The 24,924-nt window shown below is 38.6% G+C and overlaps 1 protein-coding gene across 3 annotated transcripts in view; it reads right to left on the bottom strand.

The window, feature by feature from the left end:
- Positions 1 to 1,577: 1,577 nt before the first annotated feature.
- The window catches only part of FAM83B (family with sequence similarity 83 member B), a 71,423-nt gene continuing 48,076 nt past the window's right edge, over positions 1,578 to 24,924 (bottom strand). For all 3 annotated transcript variants that reach the window (XM_010973911.3, XM_074348945.1, XM_074348944.1), the window contains 3 exons: positions 12,903 to 13,067; positions 12,056 to 12,180; positions 1,578 to 7,940 (listed from right to left, as the gene is read on the bottom strand). In XM_010973911.3, the coding sequence (XP_010972213.3) occupies positions 5,624 to 7,940; positions 12,056 to 12,180; positions 12,903 to 13,067 (2,607 nt within the window). In that variant the 3' untranslated portion in view covers positions 1,578 to 5,623. The remainder of the gene's footprint in view (positions 7,941 to 12,055; positions 12,181 to 12,902; positions 13,068 to 24,924) is intronic.

Genomic DNA, 24,924 nt, shown 5'->3' with positions numbered 1-24,924 from the left:
CCATGTTGATCGATCTACCTTGATCGACCACCTCAATGACTAACAGTCACCACCTCCTTCCCTTGTGGGTTAGTTGCCTTTGAACTGAATTTCAGCAGACCTACTCTTTTCCTTTACAATTCATTCTTCATTAAGGGGCTTTCTTTCTATCAAAAACAAATGTCCTTAGAAGGCAACTCTCCTGGATCTCTAAAGATGCCCAGATCCTACGGTCAACATGGCTGAAATTAAAACTAGGACTTCAGCCACATGAACCCACCTGTGCCTTTTAATACAAATGCCTTTTCAGATAGTTATAAAATGCACATATTCACATATGGATATTAATGGACCATACATTTACCCACTACAGGTAAGAAAATGCGTAGACTCAGACATACAACAATTATCTGACAGGAGGTTTGCTGGGCACTAGTACATCAAGGCACAAGTTTAGATAAATAGCCTTCAAGGGGCACACGCAATGCTGCTGCTGGTTGGGGCGATTCTCAACACACTCATGCAAACCTGCTGCAGCTTCTGATTATCCAGACAGTCTTTTCTTTTGCATCAAAAAAAGTCTACCGTAACCTACACACCTGGAACAATGTAGGTTCCCAGCATGAGTGTTGAATGAATAAATGATCCAGATTGTTGAAACAGACTATTATGGGAGAAATGTCCAATTAGACTTGTCTTTGTTGACTCAAGAGGAGTCCTCTCCACATCTCTCATTTCTGGTTTTAATTCTACCTCGCGTAATTCTTTTCCCCAGCCAGGATACGAACTTGCTTCTTTTAATGCCCTTCTGGTTTCTTCTAGTTCAGTTACCTCAGGGTGGTCTTTGATTCCTCAAACCAACTGAACCTATTCCTAAGTTTCCTTTCGGATGGCCCCCACGGTAAAACCTTATCTGTGTCCCGTACTATCCCACTGAACTAGAATTTTTTCAAACATTGATATTTTGGGTGAAGGTTAAAAAAAAAAGTGAAAATTTGTTTTTACTAAACTATTGAAAATTATACTTACCTACTTAAAAATCACATTTGTTTTTAAAAGGTCACTATTTAATTCCCCATACGCAGTGTTTCAACTGCATCTTAAATCTGTGAAATAAGGGGCATCTTTTTTCCCTAAGGAAATGCATTTTGAGTTTTAAATAATTTTCAAACTCTGGGTTTGTTTAATGTCACTAATTGATGTAATACAAATGCACTTGCAGAATATTTACAAAATGCTACAAAATTCTACAAAAGGCAGCTATCAATATTTTAACAAAATATTCTCTATTTTTCAAAGTCACAAATTATTTAAAATAACTACTACATTCCAGTAGAAGTAGAAATAAAAGGAATGAGTGTATATAATATTATTAAGGGAAGAGGATTGTCAGTGGATGTCAAATATGGGTAAATTATTACATGAAATATCATTGTTAATCAAAAAACTAAGTATATAAGAGATGAGTTCAAAATTCACAAGAAATATTCAAAAATGTGTAAAAATCTAAATTCATGATATAGTAACTAAGCAAAAAACATCAGCTTCGGTGGAGAAATCCAGGGTATGAAGATAAAAAATAAACAACTTACAATATATTGATTTTGTATAAAATTATTTAATGTTCATTTATTAGATGTAACAACAAAAGTTAATTTGGAAGAATATTTATTTGCTAACATTGCACATATATAAAAAGTTGACTCTCTTTGGTTTAGAATTTCATCTCTTTCGTTTTAAATATTCTAGAACCAAAATGAATGTTATGATAAATTTTTTATTAAACAGCATCACACATTGTCACACATAAAGTGAAACAGTGATTGTACTTTATATCCCTTAGCCATCTGCACATTAAAATTCAGCAGATATGCACCAAAGACAAATATCTGTGAAATAGAAGCTGAGTAACTGGATAATCTTGAAGAAAGTACTATTTGAGTACAGCCAGATTTCAACCTTCCTCTTTGCTTATCTGAATCACCACAGATACCATCTTGATTAACTAAAATATTTGCTTCCACAAATGTAGACTGCCAGCATACACCCAGATTTCAATACATCACATCAGAATTATGGCTAATCCCAATCCCTGAAATAAAAGGATGCCAGTGTGTTTGGGATACAGGCACTTAAACACTTCGGAAACTATCTGCCAAGAGCTACTTCAAAACCATACCTAATTTCTTGAGTTCTGCTTACAAACTAATGTACTATGTAGAGTAAAAATTGCCTTACCACGCTTTACTATGAAAATACATCTAAGTGACATTAGCTTTCCACCAATATTAATATGGGGAGAAAAAGAAAATATATTGCCGGAAATGATTATATCCATGAAGTTTGGGAGTGTCTGCTGAAAATTCAAAACTCTTGAGTAAATTAAGTGAGGCATTATGCACTTGCTCAGTTTAAATCCTGCAGTTTCTCAGACACAGAAATTTTGGAAAGTTACTATCTATAGATGTTGACATAGAAGTTTCTGGAGGAAAAAAAAAAAAGAAAGAAAAAGGAAAATAATCCAAGAAAACCATCAGAGGGGAATAAATTTGCTGTGTTAAAAGCCCAAGCTACCCATCACAGGGGGATGCCCTTCCAGCTCCAGCAGGGATGGGAGGAGCTCAGGAACTACTTAAAAGCTATTGATGTTTCCAGAAATGATGGCAGCTGCTGTACAAAAGGGCAGTAGGCTTTTACATGTAATCAAACATGATTAAAACTCTAGTCTTCATGTATTTCAGCTTTACGTCATTCCATCGCATTACTCTAAATTTCAGGACTTACAATTTCACAGCTGCCTAATGACAATTGGCCCGTTATCCCCTTAGCTCTGAAATATGCCTCATCTAACAATAACAAAGGTGGGTAATACTACAGTCATTCTGGTTTGATTAACTCTGGGTTCTGCCTTCGATAAGCGGGTAAAGGATTATGGTCCAGAATCACAGTAGTGAATTTCTCGAAGAGCAAATTGAAAAATCTCCTTCACTCACTAGACCTCAATTCTAATGCTTTTTAAATAATCTGATACTAATCTATGAAGATCATACAATTTCCAGATGACTCTAAAAATTAACATCCCAACAACCAGAAACATTTTTCTTATTGCAGCTGAATTCCTTATTTGATTATAAGGAAATACACATTCCAAAGGCCATTTTGTAAAAAAAAAAAAAAAAATTCAAATATTTTGTAAATATGCTGGGCTACCTTTCCTGTGAAATTGACTGTTCTTTCTTAATGTTTTATTTTTATGGTATTAAATTATTAGGAAGGATACAAAATTTCAAGTCTATTCTATTCAGCTTTCCAAAACAAGCAAACTCAACACTGTAGTACTTGGAAATTCTCTACGTTAAACGGGAGTTTAAAAATCTACTTTTATGGTGAAATTTAGTGCTATATTCTGGATTTGTGCATACGAAATGCTATTGCTGTATGGTTCCTTGTATTATTTCTGCAACTCTTATAAACATTTGAGAGCAAAAGAGAGAGACAAGTCCTTTCAAAGGCAGTTCCTCAAGCATAGTAGAGTAGAAGCCAGCAAGGTATAGTATGATATGGTATTAAAAATACAAGCTTTCCTGTTCAAATCCCCATTCTACCAATTAAGCGCTGTCCAGCTCTTGGAAAGTTATGGAACTTCTCTGAGGCTTAGTTTTCTCATTTACAAAAAGGAGGTACTTCACAGGGTGATCGTGAGTACCTAATGACATAATGTATTTAACATTGAGTTCCATTTCCTGCTTAGTTCCCAACCTAGCAGACATCTGTCTCCAGCACAGAAGCAGGTTCACTTCCGGTTCCTTTTCCCTTCCTCTCGTTTAAGGTCAACCGGAAGGGGACCAAAATGGCCGCCTAGCAGTTAAAAGTGGCTTCCTAGGTTTCATTCAGAAAGCAGTCTCACCCTCTAAGGTTATTTTAAGTCCTGTGTGTCCTCTGTTGCTTGGTGGAGTTGGACTAAACCGTTCTTGGTGGGTTGCTGTTGAGTCGGGACATTCAATTCTCAACAGTTTGGGTGAGCAGGTTGAACACATTTGGGAGGCAATCTGATGTGACAGAAAGTTACAGACACTTTAGCACCACCATTTATTGGTTATGTGGCTTGAGGTTTTACCTCTCTGAGTCTTAATGGCTCAGTTATCACCTCAACCACCATCTGTAAGTAATGAGGACAGTGATACCCACAAAATATTGTCGTGGGGAGTTTAGATTCTGGCTCAGGACCTGGTCTATGAATGTTAGGTTTTCTTTTCCCTGCTGTCACTTTATTCTGTCACTTATCATGGTTTTAAAATACTACGGAAATTATTTTAATGACGTATTTTAGTGCCATTATTTTAATTAGTTAATAATGGCATAAATATTAGTATTTGACTAAATCTTGAATTTTTAAACAACACACTGCCCCAGATAGCAACTTGGAGTTAAATAATATATTTAAAGTGTTGTAGAAACAGTTTCTGCTTCTCAAATGATGCATTGCTTCTTGAATCGTGTTCTTTGTCGATGAAGCAAAGCCAAGTTCAAGTCTCTGTCATGGATTTGGAGCTTTTATTTCATTACTCTAAGAAAGGTTATGAACTGAATATCATCATCAAATTCAGATACAGAAAGGTTTCAGACTTTCAACCAGGCCCCAAGGTCATGGAAGAACCATTCCAGGTACCATGTCTCATTTTTCATCATGGTACTCTCATGGAAATAGTAGGCATCCATCTGTATTTGGCACAGTATACAAAAGAGCAAAGACTTTTGCAAGCAAAACACCTAAGCACTGTCAAACTAATTCAAGATAAAAAAAAATTATGCATTTCTACAATTTTCCTTATATTAGAAAAAGGAGAGGAATAATTCAGGATTTCCAAATTCCTGCTGGCTTGCTACAAGTTTGACTATAAAAATTCAGCAGCTGATGAGTGAATGGAGTACGGGCTCCTTTGGTTCAGAGTAATAAGAACATCCTGCAAATAAATTTCTCTGATGGATTTGTACTCCCTGAGGCTGATACTTTGCAAACAGTTCAGGTAACAGAAAAAATGTGCTGAGCTGTATGGTTTAAATGGTACTGTTGCTGCCAAACCCAGCTGTATATGCCCCACAGAAAAATTAATAAAACACTAATGAAATATAACAACTTATCCTCTAGAATTTAAAGTTAATTAAAAACCACAAAGGCTTTGTCCTATTTTCTCATCATTTGAATATCTGAAAACTGCATAAGGACGTATTATAAAGGGCCACTAATCATGTTATGATCCTTTTTCTTTTTTTTTTTTAAAGGATAGACTTTGGAATGAACGGTTAAAACCCACACACCATCTCTCCTCTAGTTTCCATTTAAGACGTAAGAAGATCTTCAGTCTGAAGAAAACAACTGAATTATATTTATCTCACCATTACCACTTAAAAATCATGTGTTCGTAGATATTCCATCTATAGTGCAATTAAGCACAACTAACTTTATCACATGTAACAATAACTTTACTGTACATTAGTAAGTTGGTAAACATATACATCATACCCCAAGTTCTGCCCCCATAGAAATTTATTAGCATGTTCAAAAATCCAGAATGTTCTTAGGACAAATATTTATAGCCACATTCTTCTTTGTACTTTGAAGTCTATTTGTAATGACAGCATTTCATTTATTTTTGTGTATGAAATTGCCAAACTTCTGCATTAGTCCTCGAAACTTGTTTTCATTCGGCTGATACGAGTGGTAAACACCAGTGTTGTAATTAAGCATTGGGCTGGACCTGCCGTAGCTGTTGGGGACCGCTGTGGGTTTCACCTCCGGGCGGGGTGTCCCAGTCTTCGGCATGTTGCTTGTGGGCTGAATGGCGCTTTCAATCTTACAAAATGGCTCAAAACGACTGTAAACGCGCCGGTCCATGGAATGCGATTTCAGAAGCTCATCATTGGGCTTTGGCCTTGGAGAAGCAGCTGGTTTTCTTTCTGGCACAACAACTGCTTTCATCTCCTTCGAATCTCGGTATTGGATCTGCTCGGTGTTGAATCTCGGGGCAGAGGCATCTCCTGCTCTTTCCGAGAACTTATTTTCAACTGGACCTGCAGAAGGTATGATCTTGTTACTTTGATCGGATGGAGAATGCATCCCCTGAGACGAACGAACCGCTACATCTTCTTTACTCTTGTGGATGCTGCCTGGAGAGTTGGATGAGGAGGAACGCTTTCTTCTAGGAGACACATCCATTTTGGGTTCTGATTTTTTTTGTTTTTGATTCTCTTCAACTTCAGAAAGTAAAGTGTCGGAACTACTACACATTCTATAAAAGGCAGGGGCTTTATTTTTGGAAAGATTTTCTTTCTTTTCTGGGGCAAGGCTAAGCAGTGACCTTAACTTCTGAGACCCCTTTTTCAAAAAACTCGGGGAGCCCTTCACTTCTTTCCTGGAAGTGAGTTCTTTGTTAGGTTCCTCTTTGTTCACGTCATTCAAAGCAGCAATGGAAACTGACTTGGTATTAGCGCCGCTGGGAGGGTCTCTCTCCATCACCTCCTCCTCGTCCTCCTCTTCCACCCTCTGGGTCACATTGTGCATGCTTTTCGAGCTTTTTAGCAACTCCTCTTTGGGTTTTTCTGGTTGTCTAACTCGATTTCTGGTAAGTGTACTATATACGTAGTGCTTACTACTTCCATGATCAAAATTGGCTCTTGAGTGGTCAAAGAACGGGAAACTTCGCCTTTTCAGCAGATTCTCATTTGGTTGGCTCTTTAGATCTTCTGTCTGCTTATTCACGCACAAGGTTGTATACAAACAGCTGTTCGGCTCCGTCGGGCCGTTTGCAGCTGGGTCTGAGCCCGCTGGGTGGCTTTCGGGAACCGGCAACGCGTGCATTTTCGGCGCCTCCGGCTGCGGCGCCAGCTTGGGGGTGGATTCCAGCGCGGGCTTGTCCGGCGGATGCTGCGCCCCTGTCGGGGTGTCGGGGACCTCCTTCGGTGTGTCACTGCCCTGGGAACCAACGACAGTTGAGTTCGAGGAGTCAGTCGTGCAGCTGCTGACTTCCTGCTGCTCGGGTAGCGTCGGTTTAAACACAAAAGAGGAGCGGAGGCGGGAGTGCGCGTACAGGGCGCTGGCTTTCACGTTCTCGGGGCCCTCGTAGCCCTCGAACCGGTCGCCCAGCGCCGACCCGTTGGCCTCGGGCGCCGCCTCCGAGTGATCGTTCAGGTAGGACTCGATCCTCCAGTTCCGCAGGAACGACTTGGTGGTGTGCTCCAGCGTCGGCATGCGCTGCTGCAGAAAGCGGATGTGGTTGTCGGTGCCGTTGAAGGACCTGCGCACGTTGGAATTCCTTTCCGCGAGGTTCGCCGTCTTCCTCTGGGCCAGCCGGTCCGCGAAACTCTGGGCGGGCGCGCTCTGGCGGCCCGCGCCGCCGCCCCGCGCCGAGGACGCCCCGCTCAGGCTGTCCGGGGGCCTCTGCCAGGGGCCAGGGGCGTTCGCGGCCCGGTTCAGCGCCCTGTGCAGCAGCAGGTACGGCGCCGTTTCTGGCTGCTCCCCCGCGTAACTGTGCCTCTTCCAGTTTTCACTGATCATCTGGTTGGGTCGATGCTGACCGACTGGATTTGGACCGTTTAAGTTTGGCACAAAATGAGGTTTGTAGCCGTGATTTCTTATGTGATGATATTTGTCATGCTCATTGAGAGTATAGATGCCTCTGTTTTTGAAGTAACTAGAATCGAGTTTGTGGATTTTGTCTTGTCTACCGAAAGGGTTTCTTTGGCTGGAAACGGAAGCCAAGGAAGACACTGAACGCTGGTAAGTACCGTTTTCCCAGAGCGCTTTGCTGTGTTTCACCCTTGCTGACTCCTCCTGAGCAAACGAACTGGGGACGCAGGACCTGGCATACAGAGTCCTAAACTCTTCATCAAAGCACTCCACAAGTTGCCCTGTGATTATCTGAACCATGCTGAGGTGAGCTTTTTCAAATGACCACATGTAGCTGCAAAAAAAAAAAAAAAAAAAAAAAAAGGCACATTTAAATTTTGCTGACAATATATGGCCTTACTAAGAACAATGTGTCGTTTAAGGTTAACAAAAGAATATTTTTTTGTTGATTTTCCTTGGCTACCGTAATTTAGAATATCTTCAGTCTTCCTTGCAATGCATATATCTCCCCACCTCCACAGTTATATTTTAAATGACAAAGCAACTCAAGTCCTGGCTTTGAATCCATTCGTAATTTCTTACTCTACTTTCCAGAAAAGTAAAGAAAAGTCTGCTGTATATTTTGACTCTCTGCCTCCTAAGATTTTATGGAGTGAAAAATGACATTTTATATACAGCATCTTGGCAGGGGGCAGGGCAAGCTAGTATCAGAGGAAAAGTTGGGAGACTTCTGCTGAGCTGTCAATTCCACATCAGCCCGGACCTCAGTTTCCCATGTCCAGAATGAGGATACGAACAGCATGGTTGCTCAATTCCTTGTGGTCCTAACATGTCACGCTGCAAGGCAGTCTGTGCCAATGCACGTGTCTCATCCCTGTGGCTTACGTGTGAGTGTAGTTCCGGCTGCCGGGGGTTGTAAACAGAGACAGGATCTGTCGGCAGCAGCCTCCACCTCTAAAGGTCATACCTCACTTCACTCAGTGTACACAGTAAATTGAGTGCTCACAGTCCACGCCAGTCAGAATGCCAATTAAGGTCTTTCCGCAGAGAATACAATTTCCAGGAAACTGAAGTTTATCATGACTTTCTAGTGCTTTGTGGAACTTCTAATCTGTTTCCTAAGAGTTTAGAGGTGACAGTTATCTTGAAGCTCCATGTATAATTTTAAATCTTATTTTAGAAAATCTTGAGACTATAACATACAGAGCCACTGAGCTGAGAAAGCAATTGCTAATATGCGATATCTCAAATAATGTACATGATATAACAGAGGTGAATCTAAAAGAAAAAGGAGGCAGAGACATTCTCCACCATGAAGGAGCTTACTGTGTATGCAGGGAAGACACTAACCAAGGCAGATGGAATTTTTTTTTTTTTTTAATGTGCAGAGTAGTAATCTAAAGTACATACAACTTAAGAATCTTCTTATTCTGAGATGCTTCAGTTTTTTCTAGAATGCTTACTGAATGCATGGTCCAAGAAGGATATTTCTAGGTACTCTTTATGCACGGATGTGTGGGTCGCCAGGGCGACTTAAAAGAAATGTTACACAAGTGAATTGCTAGAGGAATTTTCAACCCAACTGAAGCTGTGAACACCAGATTTGTTAGAAACAACTAAAGGATGAAGAATCAGCTATCAAAGATGAGAACAGCCCCAAAGACAGTGAGAGTTTAGCAGGATTTTGACAGAGACTAGCTACCCAGAAGTTCAGACTTGAAAAGTGTGGGAGGACGATTTGCGTGGAAGAAGAAAAACACGGGAAAAGGAAGGAAGCAATGGTGGCCATGTTTTGGCTGAACTCAGAAAACCAATTATGTTTAGTGGAAGTCAGAAGCTATAGAGGAGTTTAATGAACTAGTGGGGGAAATCTGGAAAGCAAAGCAGAGAGAGCACAAGGTTTAAAAAAAATAAGCTTATCACAGTCTCTCTCAGTCAAATGTGTGGTCAGTACTTCACTAAATGTCTTCCAGGTTTTCATATGACAATTTCAAATGAGGATATCCAATTCAAAATTTGACTTACACACATTGATAGAAATGTATGTGTTTTTATCCCTTCATCGTTAGTATCAGGAAGTGACAAAACACCTGTTGTGTTTTCTGGATAAAGCTGTCTTTAGGATGCTTGAGCTATTACAGTGTGACATGTTGAGAACAGACAGCAGACCTTTCTAGTAATGCTGGGAGTTTAGAATATGAAGACATTTTATGGCACAGAAATCTGAAGTAAAGAAGAAGGCACTCTGAGCAGATCAGCCGTTGTCAGCAGGAGTAAGAAAGGGCGGAGGCAGAGGGAGGCAACACAAAGTGACAGAGAAAACTTGTGCGGCGGGAAACGCCTGTGGTTATCATCTAGATGGTGATCATGGTTTCACTGGTCAAAACTTACCAAACTGCACTCATTAAATAGGTGTAGTTTATTGTATGCCAATTACACCTCAATAAAGGGGTTACCAAACGTGGGGGGAAAGAAAAAAGAAGGCGGCATTCTGAATCTGCCTACGGATAAAGCAATTGCAATAACAGAATAGGAGAGATGAAGGCTATTCTCAACCAAAAGGAAGTAAAATTTGAACCAGTTTCTACAAAGACGGGGTCACAAAGGTTCCACCAGTTCCTGTTATGATATTTGTTAACAATAAAAAAAGGTCCCTGATAATTAGTCAGAAAAAGACAAAAATGACAAGGGCTGACAACCCTCAATTAGTTTAAAGAAATCTATTTGAAATTAACATGAAATAATAAGGAAGGTAGAGTCGTTAGACCATCGTTTTGATGCATTTTAATCATCTGAGGTCCTAGGAAAGCCGTATTCACTTTCATAAATAATGACTTACATTTTGCCTCTGGCTTATGATCTAGATAGAAAGATAAAGAGTTTTTGTTGCTGTTCGTTTGTTTGCTTGTTTGTTTCTCCCAGCACCAGTCTTCAAGTAGCCCTGTTACAGTCATATAAACAGACAGCACCTGCTAATACCCAGTGATAGCACAACAAAGTCGGCATGAATTTATTGTTGAAGATCATCTTAGAAGTCAAGTTAAATAATCAACCTAGAAAGCACTCATTATGATGAGCTTAAACTAATAAACACCATCCAGAAAGTCAAGTGAGCTCCCGCTTTAATTACACTTGCAATGAAAACATCTCTAAAACCAAGTGGGTCTGAACAAATAGACACACATATAATGAGTCTTTAAAAGAGCTCATTCACTTCGAGCACGAGTTGTAATTTCTGCTCCAAACAAGCTCTCCTTTAAAACTCCAAAAAGGATGTTCAGAAAAGGGTCTGGGAGCTTGAAGGGAAAGTGAGCTGATGTTTAACAGCTAAAACATAGCCTCTGACACTTCATTCTCATGACAAGGACACGAGGTAAGATGGATGATTAGGTTCCTTTTACAGAGGAGCAAACTCAAGTGCAGCCAAGTTAGGTAACTCGCCCACGACCAGCGCCTTCAACGTGTCGCCTCCTTCTTGTGGGCTTTTTAAGTTCTTAAGAGAAGAGGCCAGAGTTCCCCTTCACATCCTGTTCACATCCACATCTCTTCCTACTGTCTTTAGTGGTGAGTCTGCTCTGCTCTGATGACCCAGTGGTTCACATGTTTATTGGTGTTATTGGCTGCCCGTTGATATAGCCCTACTGTGTGTCCCATTCAGGATTGATGCCTGGAATGGATAAGGGAGAATTGGGGCTGCATCATACTTTGGAGACAGCTGGACCTGGACTGCGCCAGTCCTGGACTGCCTCTGGCCGTTAGCTGTGATGTCTTGGACAAGTGACTAAACCCTCTGGAACTTCAGTTTCATCACTTATCAAATGGTGATAAAAACAACTGCCTTGCAGATCAGTCCAATAAGGGGTAAGAGTCTGGGAATGAAACCTAAGAGCCAAGCTAGAAGAGAATGGATATATGCCAGCCGGGGTGGCTTGGAAAGATGCCAGAGAGTAGATCTGGGGGTGAATAACCTTGTCTACTGTCCACCATGGCATTTTTAACAGTTGGACTCTTAAATGGTTTTTCAGCAGTACCATGATGACAGTTTGATAATTATCAGATCCTTAATAATAATAAATCAGAGTAGTCCATTAGACTGGTTGCTCAAGGTGATAAACCACTTCTATTTTTATGAACAATTATTATGGTTCATACTGTTTTCATGAGGAACAGCAACATTTCTTGCATTATAGAGCTGTAGGAAAGCTGAGATACTAGTCAACTCCCTTATTTTAGGAGGAAGAACTTGAAGCCCCAGGAAGTTCTGTGACTTGTCCAATGACTTAATGTTCTTTACAGCCACAGCCACAACTGAAACTCTAGTCTCCAAGCTTCCATGCAAGGGTTTTTCTTTTATTTTGTAAGAAATAACTAAATAGATGACATCAAAATTTGAAACTAAAAAATTCTAGAAATGACTGGTAATGCTGGAGGTCAATGCCGTGATCTTACCTGTAGGAACCGTACATAACTTTCTGGCAGTCAATGAGCAAAAATTTCTGTTCCAGTTTTCCATGAAATTTTGCTCCAGTTTTTGAAAGATAATCTTGGCCTTTTACTGTCCGCACTCGAATGTTCTAGAATAGTATGTAAATACAAAGTCAAAATTATGGCTAGAAAGGGGATATTCTGAAAAGCAAGATAAGTGTCAATATAAAAAAAATTAGTCACCAAAAAGTATACATGAAATAGTTTTTAAAACCAGGCAACAACAACAACAACATAGTGAAGGGCAAATTTTAAAACACCACCCAAAAAAGTAGTACTCAAGGAAAACAGTCGCTTAAAATATGTATTTTAACATACCTTAAATAGGAAATATTACTTTATATTTACACAGAATGGATTTGTAAGTCACTTAGGGTCCTATTGCAAGAAGTTCTTGCAGGTTTTAGTCGCCTGATATCAAAATAACCAAGTGTAAAATCCAGCCTCCTTTAAAAGACTCAGATGTAACTGAAAACACTGTGCCAGATGATTGCAGTGAGTCACACCCGCTGAATGTAAGAATCACTCAAGCCAGCGGCTTCAAGGCTGGGCGTGCAAAACCGAAGCATTAATTATGACCAGCAGCAAAGTTGACTCAGAAGCTTAAGTGCCCCACCATCAAGAAAAGCATCGTGTAAAACCATCGTAAAGATGGTGAGGTCACATTCTGAAAAGTACAAGGGGACATTTCTGGGATCACCTTAAGTATCCGGTATATATTTGCAGTAACATAGCTTCACATGCCCTAGATTGGACTGAGATAAGATCCTTGGGGGAAAAAAAAAATAAAAATAAAACAGGAAATTCTTACCCTGAGACGCTGAACTTGACAGCCCTGTTTCTCAGTCATACTTAGGAAATGATTAAAGTTGGACTCATCAAGCAGAATGTATACAGAGATCCCTCGAGTTGATGCCTCCACTATTTCTTTGAAAATGTCCACATCTGTGAATATATCCATCACTAAAGCAATGACCTGTTAAAGAGAAAATAGGAAACAATGTTAGACACCCCATAGAGAAAGACCTAGAAATTGCTTGCTTTCAGCAAAAACCGGATAAAATAGAAAATAATTCAATACATAGTGTATATAAATGTATACACAAATATTTGTGCAGTTTTCTAAAATAGAAGACAAAAAAGGATATTGAAAATAAACAAAGGACAGCATACAGATCTGTTACACCAAGTAACTGCCGACCAGCTTTAAGTCAAAGGGAAGCTGCACTTCAGTAGAAGGTTGAGTGAAGCGTGAATCCAAATCTTGGTGATCAGGGTTTCCTGTCGGGTCGGTGGAGGGGATGGCAGGTAGCAAGTGGAAATCAGGGCTACAGTTTTTCATGGGAAACCTTTCCAGGGAAAAGCAAGACTTCTGGAACTAGTTCTTAAGAATGAAAGTCTTGGAGAACTAGGGCAGAGAAAAAAAAATGTTCTAGAAATAGAAATATAGCTAAGAAAGGATCAAAGATAAGAAAAGGTATAAGAAGACTTGAAGACCAGAAAATTAAATCCATATGCCTAAAATTAGTTTAGCAGACAGAACAAGTAAAAGGGAAAAAAAAATGGACAAAAGGGAGATATGATTAAAAAGGTAAATGCAGAGGGAAATATCTCAAGGATATCAAATTAATATCCCCTAAAATGGAGAGAGTCCAAGTTAACTGTGGGAAACAGAACCATTATTGACTGAGAAGCAAGGGGAGGGAAATGATGCTGAAAGCAGGGGAAATCTATTCAACTGACCACCTACTATGCGCCAGACAAGCAGGACAGAACCCCTGCCCTTTGTGAAGCTTACATTCTAATGCGGGAAGAAACCACAAGCAAAACAGAATAGATACGTTATGTGCTAAGCTATAAGATGATTTTTATTGGGGGAAAAAATGGAGCAGCACAAGGGGGATTGTAGGTCCCTGGAAATTGAGAAGTAGGGGTTTGCAGTTTTCAGGGTGGGTCTCTGAGATGCTGAGAAAATGTCCTTTGAGCAATAACATAAAAGAAATTGAGGAAACCAACAAGATGGATATCCTGAGAAATGGTGTTCCAGGCAGAGGGAACCAGCAAAGCTAAGACCCAACATCATGTTCAAGGAACAGCATGGGTAGAAATAAAATGAGAAAGGGAGATGGGAATCAGCACCTTGAAGGCATTTTAAAGCCTTTGGGTTTTTTTTTTTTTTCCCTCTGAATAAGGTTGTGAGTGTTGAGGCTTATTATTGAGTTAATAATATGGTCTGATTTATGTCTAAGAAAGGATTGTTCTGGCTATTGTGTTAAGAACAGACTTTAAGGCTGGGAGGCAGGGTGGAAACAGGGAGGCCAACTAGAACTACTGGAGCAATTCCAGTGGGAGGTGCTGGTGGTTAGGACGCGCATGGTCCTGGTACCAGCCACCACCAGTGATGCTGAGAAATGGTCAACACTGGATATTTTGAGCCAAAAGGACTTCTGGATGGACTGAATGTGGAAAAGAGGATGACTCTAAGATCTGGGGGCTCACCAACCTGAAGAGTGGTCATCAGTTGAAACAGGTGAGGGTGCAGCTGTACCAAATTTTAGGTAAAAGATTTAGAAGACAAGTTAAGTTTGAGGGTCCTAGATATCCAAGTGGAACATTGAGTAAGGAGGTCTAGGCCAGAGATATCAACTGGGTGTCATGGTGTAGAGATGACCATTAAATCCAAGCCATCAAGAGAGACTGGATGAATAGTTAGAAGGTCTAATAACAAGAGGAGGTGCCAGCAAGAGAAGACTAAGAGAAGTGGGCATCCTGGAAGCCAAGTGAAGACAATGTATCAAGAAGAAGGGTGTCCTCCAGAGTGCCGTACCCTACTGCAAGGCCAAGTGACGTGGGGATTAAGTAGGCATCAGATTAGGAATATACAGGTTATTGATGAGATCCATGGTGGAGTTTTCTTGGAGTAGTGAGAGCAAAAGCTTTACGGGGGGCAGGGGTCTAAGAGCGATTGAGAGGACAGATACTAGAAATAGCAGGGACAGGTGACCCTTGTTGAGTAATTCAGCTACAATCAGAAGCAGAGAAACAGAGCAGTAGCTGCAGGTAAAGCTGAGACAAAAGAAGTTGTATTTTTTGTTTTAAGGTGAAAGAAATAAGAGCAGGACTGAATGCTAAGGAAATGTTCCAGGAAAGAGTGGGAATAAATGATGGTGGGAGGTGGGATGGGGAAATAAGGAATAAGGTACAGGAAGGTCTTTGAGTGGGCAATGAAAATAGGATCGAGTGCAAAAATAAAGTCATTAGAGCACAGGGAATAAAACCCAGTGGAAGATCATCTCTGCCACCAAGGCAGAAAGCCAGGTATGAGGGTGCAGATGCAGGTGGAAGGGCAGACGTGGTCATGGAGTGATGGCAGTTCTCCTCTGAACGCTTCCATTTTCTCAGTGAGGCGGAAGGCAAGGTCTTCAGTGAGAAGATCCTGGATTATGGAAGACATGTTTGAGGTGTGAGGAACGGGCATGAAGCTGTCATCTAGGGTGGTAGAAAAGGGGACAGGTGTGCAGAACATCTGTGTGTGTGCAGAGCAGCATTCAGGACTCACTGGATCAAAAAGTTAAAATGAGACCGGTCCACGTGGTTGTGCAGCGCTCCTGACACGGACCAGGCAAAGAGTTTGGTTTGACCATGGATGCAGTTCTGGCCAGAAGAGTATGACGAAGTGAGAGAAGGAAGGAGCACTGAGGGTGGGTGTAGGGTGGAGTGGCTCAAATGATTGACCACGGCATTGAAATTAGGTGAAGAGAGAAGAGAGGATGTGGTGGATGCTGAGGCAGTGAAATGGGGGTAGGATCAATGAATGTGAGGTCTTGCTGGCGCCAAAGGACAGTTAACTATGAAGGAATTTTAACACTGACAGTAATATAATCATAAAAAGATAAGAAAGACAGTGCTGTGTGTCAGTCTTTCTTTTCAGCCCGTCTAAGTCCCACAACAAGCTGGCTGGGCAGGAATTATTCTATTTTGTTGATAAGGAAAGTGATTCAGAGAGTAACTTGGCCAAAGGTTCATGGCTGGAGAGCGGAAATGTGAATTTTAAATAAAAATTTAAAGACATGTCTTATCTTTTAAATATACATTCTAATACAGGTTACACATAAAATTGTATGTCCCCTTATATTTACTTCACATTATAAAAGGTGAACCAGAGTTGGCAACCAATCGATAACTGTTGAAGCTAGCTGGTGGTACACGAGTGTTCTATACCATTCTCTCAACTTCTGAAAATTTCCACAGGAGGAAATTAAAAATAAGCAAGTAAATAAAGGAACATTGGGTACTAGCAGGTAGCAGAGGTACCAGAAGTATAAATAGAAGTGGTCAGATGAGGATACAGGATCTACGGCCACAGACTGGGATGCTATCAAGGACATAACTGGGAGTCAATGGCTCAGACACATGTAGGACAAGATGGCGGGAGGAGAGATGGGAAAGGAATTGGTCTTTAGAAGCATCTCTTATATGTTGAAATTGCCAGCAATTGAGACAAGAGTGGTGCTGGAAAGAGCAACAGAGACCAAGGAGCAAACACTGTCAAAGAAATAAGAGGGAATGAAGTGCCCTGGGGATAGACACGTGACAATGCAGGTAGGATCATGGAATGGATACATGGCAAATGTGTTAGAAGATGAAGAAAGGCATGGATAATAGAGAAACTCAGCTTGATTTACTCCAATAGGATGCTCAAAGAAGACACTGGACCACACTCAAATTATACAATTGATGACACTCTTCAAACTACCAGGAAAACACATACTCAGTCAGATTTTCTTTAGAATGAACAACTTCAATCTTTCCAATGGCTTCCCATGATCCTTTCCTTATTTATAAATGGGCAATGAGGTGCCGGAAGAAGGAAGGACCTAGTGATAACAACCTCACCTGTGTCTCATACATACTCTGTGAAATTGAACACGTGAAACACCTTTGAATCACATTCACAAATTATTAATTAATGCATTTACTATGCAGTAATGAATGGTAAGGACATTGAGATAAAGACATAAAAATGTCCATATTATAAACTTGTTTTACAGGATAACTTTAAAAATATATACGTCTGCAGCAGTCTGGCACTAATTATTTTTAACCACAAAGGAATTTTAATTTTTTTAAATTAATAAATTTATTTATTTTTTAACTTTTTTTTATTGAGTTATAGTCATTTTACAATGTTGTATCAAATTCCAGTGTAGACCACAATTTTTCAGTTATACATGAACATACATGTATTCATTGTCACATTTTTTTTCTCTGTGAGTTACCATAAGATCTTGTATATATTTCCCTGTGCTATACAGTATAATCTTCTTTATCTATTCTACATTTTGAACTCCCAGTCTGTCCCTTCCCACCCCTCACCCCCTTGGCAACCACAAGTTTGTATTCTATGTCTGTGAGTCTGTTTCTGTTTAGTATTTATGTTTTGTTTTTTTTTTCAGATTCCACATATGAGCGATCTCATATGGTATTTTTCTTTCTCTTTCTGGCTTACTTCACTTAGAATGACATTCTCCAGGGACAACCATGTTGCTGCAAATGGCATTATGTTGTCGGTTTTTGTGGCTGAATAGTATTCCATTGTATAAACATACCACCTCTTCTTTATCCAGTCATCCATTGATGGACATTTAGGCTGTTTCCATGTCTTGGCTATTGTAAATAGTGCTGCTATGAACATTGGGGTGCAGGTGTCATTTTGAAGTAGGGTTTCTTCTGGATATATGCCCAGGAGCAGGATTCCTGGGTCATATGGTAAGTCTATTCCTAGTCTTTTGAGGAATCCAGAAAGGAATTTTTTAAAAATAAAGAAACTATTCTACAACATGGTATTTGTTTAAAAAAACTAATCAGCCTATCTAAAGAATTTATTTTATTTTATTTTTTTGGTGAGGGGTGTAATTAGATTTATTAATGTATTTACTTTTTAATGGAGGCACTGGGGATTGAACCCAGGACCTTGTGCATGCTAAGCACGCACCCTACTGCTGAGCTCTACCCTCCCCCTAAGAATTTATTTCTAATTTGCCAGATAGTCTCAAATAACCAATTTCTTGGGACTGTGGAAATAGACAAAAACACATTTCCAGAATAAATAAAGGTTTTTGTTTGTAAAAAGTAACTGAAGTCACTCAGCCAATGGATGGTTCTAGCACATCAAAGATAGAACAAGTGGCATTCTCTCCTGCGTGACAGATAATACAGTGCAGCAGAGTTCAGGAGGCCAAATCACACATCTTTGACAAGCTTACCCGATGTCAACCGAGTCGGGTAACATCGGGAGTTCTGCTTTCCAGCACCTCCAGTAGAGATCTTGGGAAATTATGTAAAGTCTAGAGAAAATTTCAGCTGTACCAAGAAAGGCAAAATAAAATGTAGCTTTTTTTTTTTTTTTTTTTTTCCTGAACAGTGGGTTACATTTCTGGAAAGGAATGATCATTAGAAATGAGGAATACCAAACCTGATCTGAAGGTATCACATTCCCAGCTAGTTAACTAAATTGCCCTGTGCTGTAGAAGTAACCACAACGACTATATATAATGGAATGAAAGTGATAATACCTCATTAGTATAAGGCTTTTCAAAAGGTACCTTAAAGGACTTTGTAAGTCATTGCCGAAACCAGTTACACTAGATAATATTCACTAAACTACTATATTATATACTTTTAAAATACTTCTCTTGCTTCTTCATTAATTAGTGTTTTATTCCTGTTTGATAAAGGAAAAAGTAAAGAAATGAATGCATTCATCAGCAATGGGAGACTTAGACATTTTTTAGAAAGATATTCTGGATCACTTTTAAGATCTGAGTGAAATTTGCATCTTTTAATAGTTTCAGAGACCTTGACTCAAGGATATGAGTTTCTACTTATCTTTCTCATAGTAGTAAATTTTCCTGAAGTGACCCAGACACACTGAATTAAAATAATGTAACCTGATAATAAATTTATGATAACATCATATTCATGACACAATTTAAGGCCATTTTGAAGAGGACACTAGAGCTGTTAAGTAACACACTGTAACAGTAATTTGGAGAAAGGAAAAAAAAAAAGATGTTCTGTATGTACGTGGTTCTTAGGAGTGGGTACCCAGCAGAATGAAACAGACTAACAGGGCTTCATGGATAAGCCTTAAATAATGAATAAATATTATTTTTTAGCCCCCGAAGCTGGAAGGCTAGCATTGCAGACACAGAGGCACAGATAAGATTGAAGATAACAGTAATATTTTAATAAATGTTTATCAAATTAACGTAAAGTTAAACACAAAAATCATCCCACTTGTGAGTAGGGAACAAATCTACTTAGGATTTATACAGATTACAAAGGATCTTGAAAGGGATGTGACACATGGTTAGACTTGACCTTGAGAGCCATATAAACCTTGAAATAGAAAACACCTGAACAAAATAATATCTTGGGAAATGTATCTGATAGCAACATTCATATTGAAAATATATAAATTCTATGGAATCTTATTGACTACAGAGCATTTTTGTTGTAATGTTATGCTTATAAATGCAGTGAAATCATTTTTTTAAATGTGAGGCAGTGATAAGAAAAATGAAAAGCATGATCGATTTGATAGAAAATGTTTACCACAATGCTGACATGGAATTACTTGCATTTCCTTAGGAATATGTTTCACCATCTTCAGAACTTTAATTTTGAAATCTATATTGGTTTTTTTTTTCCATTGTAATCCATTAGGATCGAACACTATTAGCAGTATGCTTTTAGAAGACCTAGATACTGAATGAAACGGAAGTATACCTTGGGTTAATATTCTGCAGCCTTGGAAAGGTCATTATCACCCTCAAAATTGAAAAGATGAATATTATACCTTTTATGCTTCAAAATACTAAGCATTACTGGAAAGGATTCAGACTTCCTTGGAAATTACCTGCATATATACAGAAGGATTTATTTTTTTTCCCAACAGAAGAAAAGCTAATAAGGAGTTCAAATTAAAAAAAAAATCAACAGAGCTCTTTAATAACTGTATTTATAATAAAATTCAACACAACTAGAGAATCCGTAAGAATTGAGTAAGAGAAGTCAAGAGAAATAACCACTTAGGAAATAGATATTTTCTGAGTCTGTAATGCTTGTTGAAAGCAATGTACTAAATGGATTTCAGAAAAAAAAAAAGGGAGCCTGGTATTAAGAATAAATGCTTTTTGCTCCTTAGCTTTCTACAGCCTAAGTAAACACGTCCATTTCATGTGAAATTTTATATGTAACATACAGTATGCACTATAATATTGTTTGGTAAGTGTCAGCCTTACACTGAATACCAATATGTTTTAGTCTAACATAGAGGCTTTACTTAGAGAAGTTTTCACAAGACTGTAAAATGATTTTGTTAGGCTAAAACATACCTGATCTTTCTGAATAGATGTCTTGTAAGTATTGGGTTAGTTAGATCTTTCCATAATGAACTCCACGTAACTTGAATGCATTTACTGTTATTCTCAGCTCCCGAAGTAGGGATCACTGAACTACATCAGGTGTGCAATAGATTTGTATTGAAATTCAGTGGCTCCCTGAAGTGTGTTCTCATGGAGCACATAGTTTTATGAGAGGTTTGTTCCTAGAACCATAAATCAATGTGACATCTGCTATAATAAAATTATGACCAAGCTCTTTGTTTTTTCTGTCTATTTATCTATGCATTCATCCATCCGCGTCTTTTTTTTTTCTTTTTTGCTAACCATTGAAAATTAAGCATTTGCAGGCCTACAGGAAAAACGGGGTGGACACCAAAAGAATTAAATAAGGAAGATGTAATACAGTTAATGGTACATGATCTCAGTGGTGTCAGAATGGGATGGGATGGACATCGGAGGAAGAGCTTCCCTTAGAATTAGGTTCTACAGATGTGCTGAGAGTGAAGGGAAGGAGAGAATGGGTGGTAACAAAAAGAAGTGTTTGAATGGAGTGCAGTGTGTTGTTAAGAGGGAGGAAGGGAAACAGATCAGGTGATGGTCACTGGAAGCTCTTAGCATATACTTCATCGTTGGAGGTCAAGCTTTCCTCTGGGGCTATGGTCAGCGAAGGCTCACACTTTGGGCTCGCATGGGTATGAAAAAGATGGAGCACAGAAAAATAAATAATAAAGTATGAAGTCAACAGGAAATTAAAAGAGTTACTGCAGTGTAACACTGAGAGCCTGACTGAAATGTTTTTCTAATGTAAACTTGAGGTTGACATTTTGGCAAGTTTTTGAGACATTTTTCCAACAATATTCAACAACTGTCAAAAGACATTTATGTAACAGGGAAATTTCAATATTGACTAGATATCTAATATTAATGATTTTTTTTAGGTTTGATCATTTATGTCTTGTAAAAAAAAAAAAAGCCCTTATTTTTTAGAGAATTATACTGAAACAGTTACAGATGAAATGAACCAATGTGTCATATGTGATTTTCTTTTAACATAATTCAGCAGCAGTGAGGTTTATGCAGGAGACAAAACTGACCACAAGTTGGTAATCACTGAAACAGGGTGGTGGGTACATGAGGATTCATTATTTTATTCTCTCTTCTTTTATATGTTTCAAAGCTTCCAGAGCAAATGACAAGTAATCAGGAAACTAAACTTCCACTCCATCCATCTTATTCCTTCTTCTCATTCTTGTCTATTTTTGTCTTTTTAACTCAGACCTCATCCTTGCTAAATTTTCCTATTTTTGTGCTCGTTTCTCCTAAATCAGTCTTCAGTGTTTCCTTTTCTTCCAGAAATGTCTGTCCCTACACATCTTTCTGAACCTGGGATCTGCCACTTTCTAGCTAGGTGAACTAGAAGGAAATTAACCTCTCTGAGCCTCAGATTTCTCATCTATAAAACCAGGTCAGTAACTCCTACCCTATAGGTTTGCTGGGAAAATTGAGAGGATGTGTAACAAGTCCTTAGTCTGTGGTCCACAATAGAGGATGGCAAGCATTATGAGCACACAGAAATGATCATTAAATAGTTGCTATTATAAATAAAAGTGTGGGTGATAACATAGCCTGAAGAATGGGCATTTTTGTTATAGCTGAACAAAATTTTATAGTAATCCTTAATTTAAGGAGATGAGTAAAGTGTTTCTCATTTCCCATTCGTTTCTCAATTTATAATGCTGACTTTAACAAAATATTGCCCAATAATTAAAACCATTACAACAAAACAGAACAAAACTTTCTCTTCCTACTTTAAGAGGCTGCATTCTTTACTCGAGCAATAATTGTTTCTCTTCAATGTCAGCTATAAACAACCAACCTGACATAAAAAAATCAAACGTCCTGCTTGGCAAAAAGACCACAGGTCTTACCTATGCAACAGTCATTTCTACTTGAATATCAAGGAATTACACAAATGTCATGAAATACTGCAACAGCGTTTTTGTATTTAATGTTAACTCATTCCTGTCTTTACCCTAGAGTAAAATGATATGTACTTAATCCCCAGTTTATTTGACGACTCTCTTGGATAAATTTTTTCACCACTTACTTCTGAAAATCTTGTATTGTTTTTCACTTTGATGCCTGAAACTCGAAAAGTGGCACACGTTCGGTGGTAGGGAACAGTCATTCTAAAAGCTAAGAGACAGGGGAAAGCGTTTAATTTTCCGAGGACCATCAAACTACATTGAAAAGAATGTATCCTCTTCCACACACTCCAGGTTTCTTAAATATCCTGAACATCTAATGATACTCATTCTATATAAATAAACAAAACACAGACACAAAACAGCACACGTTTTTCAGCTGGACTACAGCAACAAGATGCAGATTCCCTACTGTATTAGCAAGTATTTTATTGTGAAGTCTTCATTAATACAATTAAAATCCCACAGTGAAAATCTTTACTTTTTCTGCTGGGAAAATTCTAAGGTATAATTTATTTATTTTCCTTCATTAGATTCTGAAGAAGAAATCTGGCAGAATTCTAGCTTGGAAGTCAGTTTCTGTTTATTAATTATTTTACATCTGAAAATTGAGGTTGTCTCAAAGTGAAACTGCCTTTATCAAAAGCGGAACTAATCACATTTATTTCAACCATTTGCCTTAAATTAATCCAAACTGGTTTATCTGTAAAATTAAGGAAGTTCTTCCCTGTCCTTATATATCACCCTTGATTAATACTCTACATAAATCTATCATTTGAAAAATAAAATATATTTCATATAAATATATTCTTAAGCAGCTAGTAAAGCTGTAAATACAGTCAAAACAGAAGCTAATGATTAAAGAAACGGGAACAAAATGAGATGAAGACAAAAGTGGACAAAAACTATATAAAAATTCTCTTGAAATAGTACATTCAGTTCGGTAATTCCTATACCAAACCTATAAAATAGCATTTTAAAAGTCATTTAAACTTCAAGTATTTCCAAAGACAAATAATTTTATCTTTATTTATAAGGACACAAATAACATTTAAAAAGGTACTTTCATTCTAACAAAATTCAAGTTAAGAGTTTCAACCTGGGCAAATGCAATAATTTTGGAACAGTTTAAATATGCCCGTAATTTAGGTTTTATTGAGACTTCATTTTTGGAAATAGATCAAATGGCAAAAAAAAAAAAAAAAAAGAAGAAGAAGAAAAAAATAAAAGTACACCAGATAAGCATCAAATATTCGGATAATCATAGAAGAAAAATTATCCAGCTCATTAAAAATGTGAAGCAGTTCAACAAGAAATCTAGTCTTAAGGTTTTATTATTGAGCTGATCGAAGGCAGCAGAAAGTCGGCCAGCAGATAAGGGGACGAGAGTAACCTGTCGTCTGGGAGGAGTGCAGAAAAGAGTTATGCAAAATGCTCTTGTGAATTTAAACATCTGACAGAAGGGAACATTGTCAATAACATATTAATTTCAACTTAAATTCAAATTCCTGGGCATCTAGAAAGGATTCCCAGCCTCACTTTTTCAGATAGGCTAATTATTCAGATGATAAAAAGATCATCTCCCTGTTTTTTTTAGACTTTCTGTTAAAGTGTCCTTTTATACACTGAACTCAGTCTTCCTAAGTAAAATTCAGGGGCATTTCTTTCAATTCTAGCATCTGGATCAGAAAGTAAACAAACAAGTTGTTTGCAGTATTCTTAGGACATGAAAAAATGTATAAAGTATTTTTCACAATTCTGCTCACACACACACACAGGCTGAGAGAGGGAGAGAGGAAGAGAGATTGTCTTGGTTTTCTCTACCTCCAGGGGAAAAATGACAAAAAACAGACAAAGAAAAGAAAAATTGCAATCATTTCACAATTATGCCGGGGACGATGGCATTTTCCTTTCAACTTGGTATATGCATATTTTTACAAACCTGAGATATTAGTTACATAATGTGCCTGCTGTACATTTGTCATTATAGAATACTCTCCTCTTTTGCAAACTGTCACAACATCACATGTTCAGAAAAGCCAGCTCTCCAAAGCAGTGTGAAGCACGTTTTCTAAACCCAGAAACACCAGCTAGAAATCTGTTGCCAAGGTCCAGAACCGGATTGGCAAAGGAGATTATAGCATCCAGAGCTCCGGCAAGAAAAATTTCCCGAAGAGTTTTCAGTGTTGAGAAATTTAGGAAAAGACTATTTACAGAAGCATGGGTGCAATGAAGGGAACCGACTACAGACACAGAAGCCTGTCACTCAAGCAGGGACAGAACGAGGGAAGAAACAAACAGAGAATGAACTTCTCTCCTTCTGGTCTTTGCTCCCCTGCTGGCACCTCGACCTGGACATCCTCTCCTGATTGGGAAGGCAGGCGGCAAGGGAGCCCAGTGATGCAGTCTACAGCATCAGCCCCTGAAAACCCAAGAAGGG

This window comes from Camelus bactrianus, chromosome 20 (genome assembly GCF_048773025.1).
Source record: "Camelus bactrianus isolate YW-2024 breed Bactrian camel chromosome 20, ASM4877302v1, whole genome shotgun sequence".
Classification (NCBI taxonomy): Eukaryota; Metazoa; Chordata; class Mammalia; order Artiodactyla; family Camelidae; genus Camelus; species Camelus bactrianus.
The sequence above is the reverse complement of the archived record's forward strand: the minus strand, read 5'-3'. Positions and strand labels throughout refer to the sequence as shown.